We start from the raw sequence: 12,408 nt of genomic DNA, 5'->3' as shown, positions 1-12,408 counted from the left end.
GAGAGCCGGCTCCCTAAGGATTTGAGACTGCTCTCATGGGAGAGAGCCGGCTCCCTCCATTAGGGAACCGACTCCCAGCACTACAGAGCCGGCTCCCACTTGAGGGGAGCCAGCTCCCAAGAGGGCAGAGCATGCTCTCGTATTTTGAGAGCATGTTCTCATGCTGGGACTTCTACGGGATGGCTATTTTTTATATTGTTGTTGGATTTTCGGGTTTCAGGGTTGTTTTGGAGGATCATGGGGGGTTTTAAATAATTATAATGGACTTGTTAAAATCCCTAAAAGTATAATTTATATTCTTATGTTAATATCTTAAACAATATGGAATTTTCAATTAAATTAGCATATTGTTAATTGGATGATTTATTTTGCTTAATATTACTTTAGCAATGTAAATGGGTATTTGTAATACCCCTAGTTTTCAAAAGGATAAAATGGGAATATTTTGGTTTGTTTTTCATTTTTATTTAAATTATTGGACTTATTTGTTATTTGGTTAAATTAGTTGATTTATTATTATTTGTGTGTATTTAATTTAATTGTTATATAGTGGATTGGTTTGTTTAATATTTTGGTTTGTTTTTCATTTTTATTTACATTATTGGACTTATTTGTTATTTGGTTAAATTAGTTGATTTATTATTATTTGTGTGTATTTAATTTAATTGTTATATAGTGGATTGGTTTGTTTAATTGATTAAGTGTGAATTATTTGTTTTAGATTAATTGATTTATTTTACTTGTTTATTGGTTTTAAATTAATTGTTTAATTGAATTGGTATTTTAAATTAATTAATTATTTATTTTCCTAAATTAAGGGTTTTTAGGGTGTTATGATTAAGTAATTAGGTAGCCGACTTGTAGTTGGGCTGGACTTAGGGTTAGGATTACTGGATTTGGGATTAGGGTTTCAGAGGAGTCTATATATATATAACAATATATGCTGCAAGGGTTTTGGGAGAAAACCCTATTCACGTAAGGGTTTATGAGAGGAAAAACAGAGAGGTTCCTTGAGAAGGAAAAACAGAGGGAAATTGAGAGAATCAATTAGGATTGCAGCCATGGATTGAAGGTGGGATCAAGGAAGAAAGAGTCGATGGCTTGTGGAATAAAGCTGGAACAGTGGGAGAGTTGCAGGTAGTCTACAGTTCGTTGCAGAATTTAGCAACGGCGATGAAGGTTTCAAACCAGAATCTTAAGGCAAGTTTCATTCTCTCCTTCCTGTAAACTTGTGTTCTGTGCATTCTAAATAGACTCCAGGAATTTAATTAAAAATTTTAAAACAAATTTTATGCATATTAGTTTAGTCTGAAATTTGGTTAACCGTATACTAACTGAAGATGGCTTCCCTTGCATAAATTGTTAGATTATGTATTAAACCTCTGTAAATTAATTCATAATGCGATGTGGGGTGTTGTTAGGATGGTTAGGAAGTTAGTTAACCATTATAATGGAATTTTGACACTGGTGATCAGACTTTAGATTGTTCATACGTTCGGTTAACTGTGAATGGCGTTTTTGGATACGGTTTTGTTTTGTTTTAGATTTTTGTCAATTAATGCATGCTGGATGGTGAGAAGTTTCTAGGGCTTTAAGAATTTAAATTGAACCCTAGGAATGTTAAAATACTTGGGACAGGAACGTCGGACTTCGCCGGAAACGCAGAAAAATCATCGGACGAAGTAGAGACGATGCAGAAGGGCTCTCAGGGGTGAGAGCCGGCTCCTAAATGGTGGGAGCCGGCTCCCATGAAGAGAGAGCCGGCTCTCCATGAGGGGGAGCCGGCTCTAGAAGCCTAGGAGCCGGCTCCAATAAAGGGGAGCCGGCTCCCATGGAAAAAAAACCCCTACGGGGTGTTTTCTGTAATTTTTTCGGAGTTCTGGGGTTAAACGCAAATACTGAAAATTAAAGGGGGTTTCAAATATGTTAAAATTAACCTATTAAGACCTTTAAATAGTTGGTTATGTTAGGGTGCTAATCTTAAGGGGCATCAGGAAACAGAAACGTGGAATAGGCATGCTGTCAAGGAAGGATGAATGTTTAAGTTAATAAGTTTGTTTTAATAACTTAAACTGACTGGTATCGAATTACTTTTGGGATATTATATAAATTATTTATATACTTTAATGGAGGCCAGAAAGTTCGGTGTGGGATATGGGCATAGACAGTATTAACTTAAATATTAAATGGTATGCTGTCAGGAGTGGTAGGAATTTTAGTTGCTAGTTTTGGTTTAGCGAACTAAATGGACTAGTGTGGGAATACTGTTGGGGTTTCATATAATGAGCAGTTTGGAATTCAGAGTGTCATATTATATCAGGCACAGGTTTTGGAGTGGAGGATCAAAGGGACGTCATGTGGTGTAAATGCTAACTTTTATGCTGTTAAGGATTTATGGAGGATTTCATTACTTGTCTTTGTTTTGGCAATTTAAATAATATGGTATGAGAGGATGGTTTGGGATATCTAGTATAATGTATTTAGTTCATATTTCTAACTGATCATTATAACAGGTTATGGATGTTAATTGATGAACTGTTTAACTTCTGTTTTATCAATTGTATGGGTGTGGATAATATAAATTGTTTATCAATACTTTAACAATTTGTTTGGAGGATTAATGATTATAATCATATACTGGATGCATAGTAGGATCTTAATAATATCTGTTTTCTATTGTGCTGGTTTCTGGATTTATTTGATGTTCTAATGAATGTGCATCGTTTATGGATCATTTGCATTATATGTACCGGTATGGGACGGTGACATATCAGGGATGGATTAGATCAAATAGCTAAGTCCTACCCCTTCTTACATACGGAATGGATTAACTAAAATAGTTAACTCCTACATGGATACATGTCTTGTCAACTAAAACAGTTGAACGACATAATGGATGCTTGTTTTATCTTTCGGCATTAGGAAGGAATTTATATATATATTTATGGTACTGTGATACGAGCTTGAGTCTCCTGATCACGGTTAGGGTGCGTATATTGCAAAGGTTGAGTAGCTAGATATAGCTAATGTTCCCTGGTGGGTCTAGGTATTTGGCCGCTGAAAAACGTGTTTTATATGTCACCTTCTACCCAGGCTGAACTATGTTATAGGCTAGTGAGCATCCTATAGTGTGTATATATATATCTATGGACTATTGTAGATATTGTCGAGCTATCTAGGATGTATCTGCGTATCGGGTTTATGTACGGATTGTAGTAGGATGGAACTTGCATGTGGGCCTGACCCACCTTTATTTTTCAGGTGTTCGAGAGTACCAGGCTTAGGGTTTGATCGTGGTGATGCAGATACAGTCACTCACTCTTCCGACTACATAGGATTTTCTTTCTTATTTTGGTTTTGGATTTTAATTCTGTAAATGTTTTACCAGTTGGAAATATTAGGGGTCCACTAGATGGATTCCCGAGTTGTACGGATTGGAAAGTTTATTTATATTAAAACTTTTATTTTGGAGGTTTTACAATTAGAATTCTTTTCAGCGTATCATTATTTTATTATTAATTCAGTTTTATTCTTGCTTGTTTATATATTAATTGTCTGATATCCCTCGGATCTGTGCTCGGACTTGATCACCCGTGGCTCTAGAATCGAGGGGTATCACAGTATTGGATGACGGTAATCCTATGTTAGAAGTATAATGTAATCATGTGTTATCTCTGATTTTATTATGCTAAAGGATTTAATCAGTATGAAATTATAATGGAATTTGTATACTGGTAATGGAAGATGTAATTGTTAAAATTTACCTTAGCAATTAGTGTGGATATTAGATGGTTCTAATCATGGACTGACAGTATAATATGATCAATGTTATTAGCTGATTTTTATTATGCTTAATTCTGGAATTTATTGATGTATTGTTTATTTCTTTCATTAATAATTGGATTATATGGATGTAATGCATTGGTATGGGACGGTGGCATTCGAAGGACAGATTAACCAAAAAAGTTAAGTCCTATCTATTCTGGAATAAGGGAATGGATTAACTATAAAAATTAAGTCATACTTATACTTGTGTCAGGTCAATAAACTGTTGAATGACATACGTTGGTTTTGGATGGATTTATATATATATGATTATAGTACCGTGATATGAACTTGAGTCTCAGGATCATGATTAGGGTGCGTATATTGCCTAGGATGGATAACTGGACATAGTAGACACCTGGTTCCTGGTAGGTCTAGGTATACATGCCCACTTTATGTACGATTTGTATGTTACCTTCTATTCAAGTTGAGACAGACCTATGGACTAGTGACCGTCCTATAATATGCATTTATACATATATGGATTATTTAACTATTGTTGAGTTGTCTGGGATGTATATGCGTATCGGGTCTCTACTTGGACTATAGTAAAGTAGAACTTATTTGTGGGCCTGACCTACCCTTATTTTTTTTAGGTTTTCGTCAAAAGTAGGGATTGTTCGTGCTGAGCAGGAATCATCTACTTCATTATTCCGGATTATCTACATAGGAGTTCTGTTATGATTCAGTATTCTGATGTAGACAGTTTTGTTGTCATTTATTCAGTTGGGATTTTATAGGGGTCCACATAGTGTAGATTCCCGAGTTATGTTATTTGGATAATTAATTGTATCAGAATATTTTATTATTTATGAAAATTTATTCTGAGGTTTCAATTAATGGATTATCATTTTAGTTTCTTTTTAGCATTTTATTTATTCTTATTTATCATACTTGTATTCTGTGTTCGATTATTACCATTTGTTTTTGATATTCTCGGGTATTCGGGCATGGGCCTGGCCAACCCAAATCTGGAAATCCAAGGGTATCACAAAAATTGGAAAAAAAAAAAAAGGCTAACAAAACTATTCTTGTATTATATGTTATTTATTTATTTTATTCACTTATTTATTTATTTTTTTTGGTTAAAATGTAAAACAATAAAAGAATGAAATCATCTTTCCTATTTTGGTATTTGGTTAGAGAAATTTAAATACAGTATATTTGATAAGATTAGTTTTGTCTATGATGAATGAAATCAAAAAGTTAACGTTCATGCTATGTTATGTTTGAAGTCATTATCGTCAGGGGGCCATAGGTGATGCGTGCACAGGCTGGGTTGTGTTACAAGTGGCTAATATGTTCTGTTCTTCAGTGGTTGGTTGTTACTTTAAAGAAACATTGATGTTAAGAAAGGCGATTTCTACTTTTATAGAATGGAGCTTTGAAAAAGTAATTTTTGAGGGGGATGCAGAATCTGTAATCAAGGTAATTAATTACTCCATTATGGTGCCTTTTGGTATAGCTAAAATCATAGAGGTTTCTTGGTTTGCTTTGTACCCCGCGTTGCCAATGGTGTGACTTACTATAACAGGTGGGAACTTGCCCATTTATCCCAAAAGTTCAAACTGTTGGGTAGTATTGCATACCCACCCATTTATACACACTTCAATCCCCATTCAAATTCGATGTTGGACAAGTCCCACTTTTAACATTTTCCCCCACCCGAACCCTTGCAACATCCTCATTGCGATCCGGCCACCCTGTCTACCCGGCCAAACCTGGACGCCCTCTGGGTTGGGCGTTTGGCGTAACATCGGATTAAGGGCTAGGTCTGACTCTGATACCAATTGTAATGGGTGGGCGCTTACCCATTTACCAAAAGATCAAGCTGTTGAGTAATACTGCATACCCACCCATTTATACATACTTCAACCCCCATCCAAATCTGATGTGGGACAAGTCCCACTTGTAACACTTACCATTTGGCTATGTAGGCATCAAGAGATAGATTAATGAGAGTTTTCGTGCATGGTATCCTTCTATGTATTTAATGTGGGATATAAAATTTGTAATTGACGAATTTTGTTGTCAAAACAAGTCCGATCGAGTTGTAATTTTAAGTTCAGATTTCAAGTCCAAGATCAGAAGTGGAATTAAAGAGTTGTTCGTGATCAATAGCTTAATGACTTCTGTTGCCCAAGTATAGACTCTAGAGGGAGGGTGTATAGAGTCTTTGGCAAATAATGGCCAATTTTTCGAATTTGAAAATTCTATTAAACCCTTCTAACAATTATGCAATTATTAAGATATAAACATGAACAATTAATAGCATAAATGTAAAAGAGATAAGGGAAGAAAGATTGCAAACATTCACACGGTGATTTTAGCGAGGTTCGGAAACTCCTACTCTTTGGCTCAAGACCCCTCTTGAGACTTCCCAATCCACTATGACACCTCCTTATGGGTGGAGAGCAAACCTTTACATGAAGCAACACCTTGCTAAGAGACAACCTCTCTTAGTCTTCTTTTGGGTCACACCAACCCTTACAAATATGAAGCTAGCTTGCTTTTTCTTCCTTGGGCCACACCAGCCCTTACAAATTGAAGATCAGATTTGTTGCATATAAATATATCTCTCAAAGATTGATATGCAAATCAAAGCTCACAATAATCTCTCACAGATTTGATATACAATGTTTAGCTCACACTAGAGTATGTATATGAATACAATGAAGCTCAAAACTCTTCTAATGATATGAGATGAGAGAGTATGATATATAATGAAGAACAAAAGCTCTTTCCATGTTACATTATGTTTCTCAATTGTAGCAACACTTAATCCCGAAGTCCTCTTGCTCTATTTATAGAATTTCAGCATCTAATTCAAAAATAGAGCTGTTGTGCACACTGCCCGAGAGGAAATAGCCGTTCAGATTCAGATCTGGGCAAGGTTCGGTCGACTGAAATGAAACACCCTTGTGTTTCGGTCGTCCAAAATGACTTAAGGTTGGATATCATTCTCTCAGTATCTTTGTTTCAGTAGACCGAATATTTTGGTCGACCGAAATGAAATGAGATGTGCTGAGTGCCTTATTTCGGTAGGCCGAAATAACTTGCCTATGCATTTCGGTCTGCTGAAATGAAACTGCTGCTTCATGAGTTGTTTTAAGTTAACAGATTAGACAGTGCTCTATAGGACATCTGCACAGACCTTATTTTCATTGAAAACATTTAAGTAAATTTCCATTTACTTTAAGTTTACAATGTAAATAAGGAAGTACCCCCCATTTGGATTAAAAAAAAAATACTAGAAAATTGAAATCCAATTAAATTAAAATGTAGAAATTCAGTTTTAGTACAAATTTGGATTTCCGACTGTTTTGGTAAAATTGAATCTTTATGTAGACCAATGTAGACTTGGTCAAAAATTCTGATAAAATCAGTTTAAGCTAGTTTAAGTATAAAGAGTTATTACCGGAAAAAATTATTCTGAAATAATCATTATTTCAAAAATCCATTTTTCACACTTAGCCAAAAATACAATTTTTCATGACACACATTCTGGGGTCCTAATGTCCGTTACCAACTCATGGTAATAAAGGTTTCTCATGCCTTAATTGTTGACCAATATAAATTTAATGATTGATGTGTATGGTCTTAGCATTTCTAGCACAAATGATGAGTTCTTTCAAAGCTTATGCAAGCTTGAACTAACTCACTCTTTAGCAATGATTTCATGTACAATTATATAAGAATGAAGTGCATAGTCTATTGCTAATGGATATAGGAGCATATAAATGATGATATGATATGCATGGTCCTATAGAGATGAGCTTCAAATGGATTTATAAATACTTTGACATTGAATCATAAACACTCACCATCCTATCTACCCTTTTCTTCACGCTTTGTCCATGATCGTGTAGGCTTTTGGGTAGACTTGCTTTCTTCCTTTCTTTGAGTTACTTTCTTGCTCGTTGTAGTCCAAGCTATCTTTGGATGGACTTTGCATTTGGTTCTTTGCAACTTCATGTCTTCTTTGTATCCATTGCTTTCCTTGATGTGATCTTGAATAATGGAATACTTGGAATGACTTTATGGTCTTCATTGAGGTCATCCTTTAAATGTGAATAATCTATAACACTCAATGTAAACATTAGTCCTTAAATACCATTAATGGTTTGTTATCATCAAAACCTCTAGATTGTGCTTGGATGAAATCATTAAGGTCAACAACTTCGAAAAATATAAGAACAACACTTTAGGAAGTTTAGTCAGAAGGTAAGGATACTTGCATGGATTGTATGGTTTCAAAAATAAACGTAGCCAAAAAAATTTCAAGTGTAAATGCCTTTAGTTCAGGTCTGGCCAACTTGAACTAGTTCAAGGGCAGCTGAACCGGTTCAAGTGTTAATACTTCATTTTTAAAATAACACACTGGCCAACTTGAACCAGTTCAAGGGCAGCTGAATAGGTTCAAGTTCTATAGCAGTTTTTTTTTTTTTTTTTAACACTTTGTTTCAACTTCTTATTCTGTATAAACTTTCTTCTAAAACCTTATGTACGAAATTGACTTATTTTCCAAGTATAATTATGGTTTCAAAAGTCTATATAAACATATTTTCTCACTTAGGGTAGTGTGGCTTTTCGCATTCAATTTCTGATTTTTATTAAAAGCCTTTTTTTGCGATTTTTTAAGAACATACACACTGGTGTTGTTCAAATCCTAATCGTGTTGAAGTCTAGTGAAGATTGCATCTACAACGATCAGAGAAATTAGATTTATTTCTTCTATAACAAATTTAGATTCGAAGAAGAAGATTATCCAATCAAACTTTGAAGGGATCAAGGCACTTGCGGAGTGTTGATCTATCAACAATCCTTCTACAAGGTTCGAGGCATAAATCTGAAGTCGAGAGTTGTTAGACTGGAAGTCACAAAGTCAGAGACGTTCAACGGATTGAGTCTTGGTAGAGTGAAGGGGTTTGAGTGTGAATCAAAGTTCGGTGTACTTTACTTCATACATAGTGGATCGTCTTATGCTTTGGATAGCACAAAAAATCTTAAGTTTTTCCAATCGGTTTACTTGTTAAAATCCGGTGTCACTCAAACTCTACTTGCTTTTAATTTGTGTTTGATTATTTAAATAATCGATAATTTTAATAGAGTAAATTAGATTAAGATCGAAACACATGATAAATCCCTCTCTAAAAATAGTCTTTTAAAACTTAACTATCCACATTCATTCCGTTGCATAACTCACGTTCAAGATAATGTGGGTTTTGATGTAAGTGGTGATCTCCAAGTTGCTTCTATAAATCTTGCCTCTAAAATAAATAAATAAATAAATATATATATATATATATATGTGTGTGTGTGTGTGTGTGTGTGTGTGTGCATATCCTCATTTAATTCTTGACTCAAGAATGACCATTTATCTAACATTTTTTTTTTTATTAACCCGCGGTATCCGGGATGGCACAAACCCTTAGGGCCCCTCAACAGTTAACCCGTCTAATCCCCAAGGACTCAGAAGGACGGCCTCCCACCCGGGGCAGGTGAGTCACTGCAGGGGTAGCGGAGTCATAAAGAATACCCAGCGGGACTCGAACCCCAGACGTTGGATTTGCTAAGCTCTAAAGTCCAACAAGTAAATAATATTTCAGATTTTTTATTATTTTGAAGTTGTGGTCCAAATTTCATTACGGTTTGAATCTCTCTGGGTTGTAAACTCTCTTATAACCTTGTATATATGTAAGGGTGCTAGGGTTTCGGGTATGAGATGAGAGAACCGTGAATACCCTCTTTAGATGGTGAGATGGACAGAGGTTTGGTGGTTTGAAATTTGTAATCTTCTTTCTCTTTACATGGTGAAATCATTTACAAATTTTTACCACCGATATAAGCTATACAATTTTTTTTATTTTACATTAGTTTCTTACCGTGTTCTTGGTTTCAAGGCATTTGTTATATTTTTTAATGTCAATGAGGGCGAACCTTGGCGCAATATTAAAATTGTTCTATTGTGACGGAAAGCAATGCCTGGGGAAGGTTGGGCGAGAGGGGGATATCCCCGAAATAATTCTAAAATCCTTATTTATGTTATGGAATTTTGCATAGAGTTTAGAATCTTATTTATGGTTGTATAGTTATCGTTAGTAAAGATAGTTTGCAAGTGAAATTACTGTTGTAACCCATACTAAAACTTATTAGTACACTCTTGTATCATTTTATAAACATGTACAATTATTTAATTTTTATTTTATAATTTTATATTACAGTTTGGCCCACAAGTTCTAATTTCTGGCTCCCACTGACCGCAAGGTCGCCGATGTAAAACACGGTCTACATCAGCCGTGTACTGAGTTTCGTCTATTATATAACCTCAATGAATTCAAGTTGCTATTAAAGCAATATGATATCCTTTAGAAGCGTCTAATGCGGTCCAAATAAAAATAATTTAATTGACAATATGACGTGCCAAATCAATTCTTCAAACGCGTTTGATAACCATCCATTGATGGAGAAAGTCTAACCTTACTGTTTATGAATTAGGAACCCTGCACGAAAGGTGTTGTAATAGTCATCCTAAATGTGCTACACGCATGTTCTCATATATAGCTCTCAACACAATCCCTCCACTCCAACCATCATTTTCTTCAAACACCTTCAAGTGCAAAAAACTAAACCCTCTCTCTAACCTTGTCAACAATCAAACAACTAAATGGCAGAAAAGGAGCAGAAACAGGCCTATCCCTTGGCACCAGCCAATGGTTATGGACGAAGTGACGAAGAGGGGGCCTCAGCTCTGGCCAAAGAGGTTCGCCGCAAGCAACGCATGAAATGTTTTGCATATGTTGTTGCGTTCGCTGTGTTTCAAACCGGTGTTATATTGATCTTTGCGCTCACTGTCATGAAGGTCAAAACTCCTAAGTTCCGCGTGCGTTCTGCCACGTTCGAGACTTTTAGTGTCACGACATCTTCATTTGACATGAGAATGAATGCTGAACTCGGTGTCAAGAACACAAACTTCGGTCACTACAAATACGACAATAGTACCATTGCTTTCTTCTATAGAGGTGAACAAGTAGGGAGTGCTTTTGTTTCTAAGGCAAGAGCTAAAGCTCGATCAACAAAGAAGCTTAATGTTACTGTAGGCCTGTCATCGACCAATTCAGCATTAGGAAATGATTTCAGTTCTGGGATTTTGCCGCTGAGCAGCACATCAAGATTGACAGGAAAGGTGGAGCTAATGAAGGTGATGAAGAAGAAGAAAGCTACCAATATGAATTGCACCATGGAGATTAATATCGCAACCAAGCAGCTCCAGAATCTGAAATGCAAATGATACAAGTTTATGTGTGTGTGTTTGGACTTTAATTTTTGGAAAATATGTACTCAATTTTTAAGGAGGACAGAATATGCTGATACTATAGTCCTCCTTTGCCACATATATATATTTTTTCTTCATTTCTATTCTTTACTTCTTTGGATTTGTATTTAAATTTATTCTATTAGTCAACTACGTACTTGTTTTTTGTTTTGTGTGTGTGTGTGTGTGTAAATTTTATAGTTTCTATTTTATAGTATCTCACTGGCACATATTTGCTAACAAGGTTTTAAACATATCACTACGGCTAAATGTGTCCAAAATTTATGGCATGGCTCCATATTCGAGCCCATCATTTTGGAAAATAAAATATTGAGAAGTCATATATGAAGAAATATTTCATTTTCTAAGTCAACAATAATGTTTTGGACCAAGGAACTGAAGTTGACTAAGCTAATGAGGGTAGACTATTATTTTAAACTACCCAACTAGTATTTGGTCCTTGTTCGTTTTTTCTGGTTCCTTACATATTTGGAGTTGTACATAGAGTTAAATTCCTTTTAATAATCTCTGTTTTTTGCTCATTTCAAGGCACAAAAACGAAAAAGGTTTGCAGGGTAGAGAGACAGTTAGATTGAAATATTTTAATCTAATCAGTCAAAATTAAATTATAGAGAAACCAAGGAAAGAGATTGGAAACCTAAAGAATATATCTAAGCAGTTTATTTGTAACTTCTAAAGTCTCTTATTCTATGTCCTTGCGAATCCATCAAATAGTTAAAATATATCGTTTCACCTAATTCTATCACTCACAGACTCACTGCAATTAAACTCATTTGACCAGGAAAAAGATAGAAAGAAAAATGCTTTTCGAAATCATGTAGATGCAATACCACCAAAAGTTACAGTCTGCTAGGTGTTTTTTTGGGAATAAATGAGTGTGTAAATTTCTTGTAAAAAAAAAATTAAATAAAAAATAAATAAAATAAAATAAAATAAATAGAATCGTGTAATGGTAGGCAGCAACCGTTGTAGTATTTAAGTTCCGTGTCAACTTTTCAGGGCAACTTAAAAAGTAGATGCAATACCACCAAAGGTTACAGTCTGCTAGGAGTTTTTTTTAGGAATAAATGAGTATGTAAATTTCTTGTAAAAAAAAAGTTAAATAAAAAAAAAAAAATAAATAAATAGAATCGTGCAATGGTAGGCAGCAACCCTTGTAGTATTTAAGTTTCGTGTCAACTTTTCAGGGCAACTTAAAAAGCAGAATTGGGATCATCTTATCGGTTATAGAATGTGTTTTATCCCCA

At 34.9% G+C, this 12,408-nt stretch overlaps 1 protein-coding gene across 1 annotated transcript; it reads left to right on the top strand.

The window, feature by feature from the left end:
• The first annotated feature begins 10,430 nt into the window (after positions 1-10,430).
• Positions 10,431-11,336, top strand: LOC132268644 (late embryogenesis abundant protein At1g64065-like). Its single transcript, XM_059769462.1, has one exon. The coding sequence runs from the start codon at positions 10,493-10,495 to the stop codon at positions 11,114-11,116; it is 624 nt and encodes a 207-aa protein (XP_059625445.1). The 5' UTR covers positions 10,431-10,492; the 3' UTR covers positions 11,117-11,336.
• The last annotated feature ends 1,072 nt before the right edge of the window (positions 11,337-12,408 follow it).

This window comes from Cornus florida, unplaced genomic scaffold (genome assembly GCF_030987335.1).
Source record: "Cornus florida cultivar Cherokee Brave unplaced genomic scaffold, ASM3098733v1 CherokeeBrave_3.0.0_Hap2_Chr08, whole genome shotgun sequence".
In the NCBI taxonomy this organism is placed as follows: domain Eukaryota; kingdom Viridiplantae; phylum Streptophyta; class Magnoliopsida; order Cornales; family Cornaceae; genus Cornus; species Cornus florida.
Note: the sequence above shows the minus strand (reverse complement) of the source record. Positions and strands in the feature narration are given on the sequence as shown.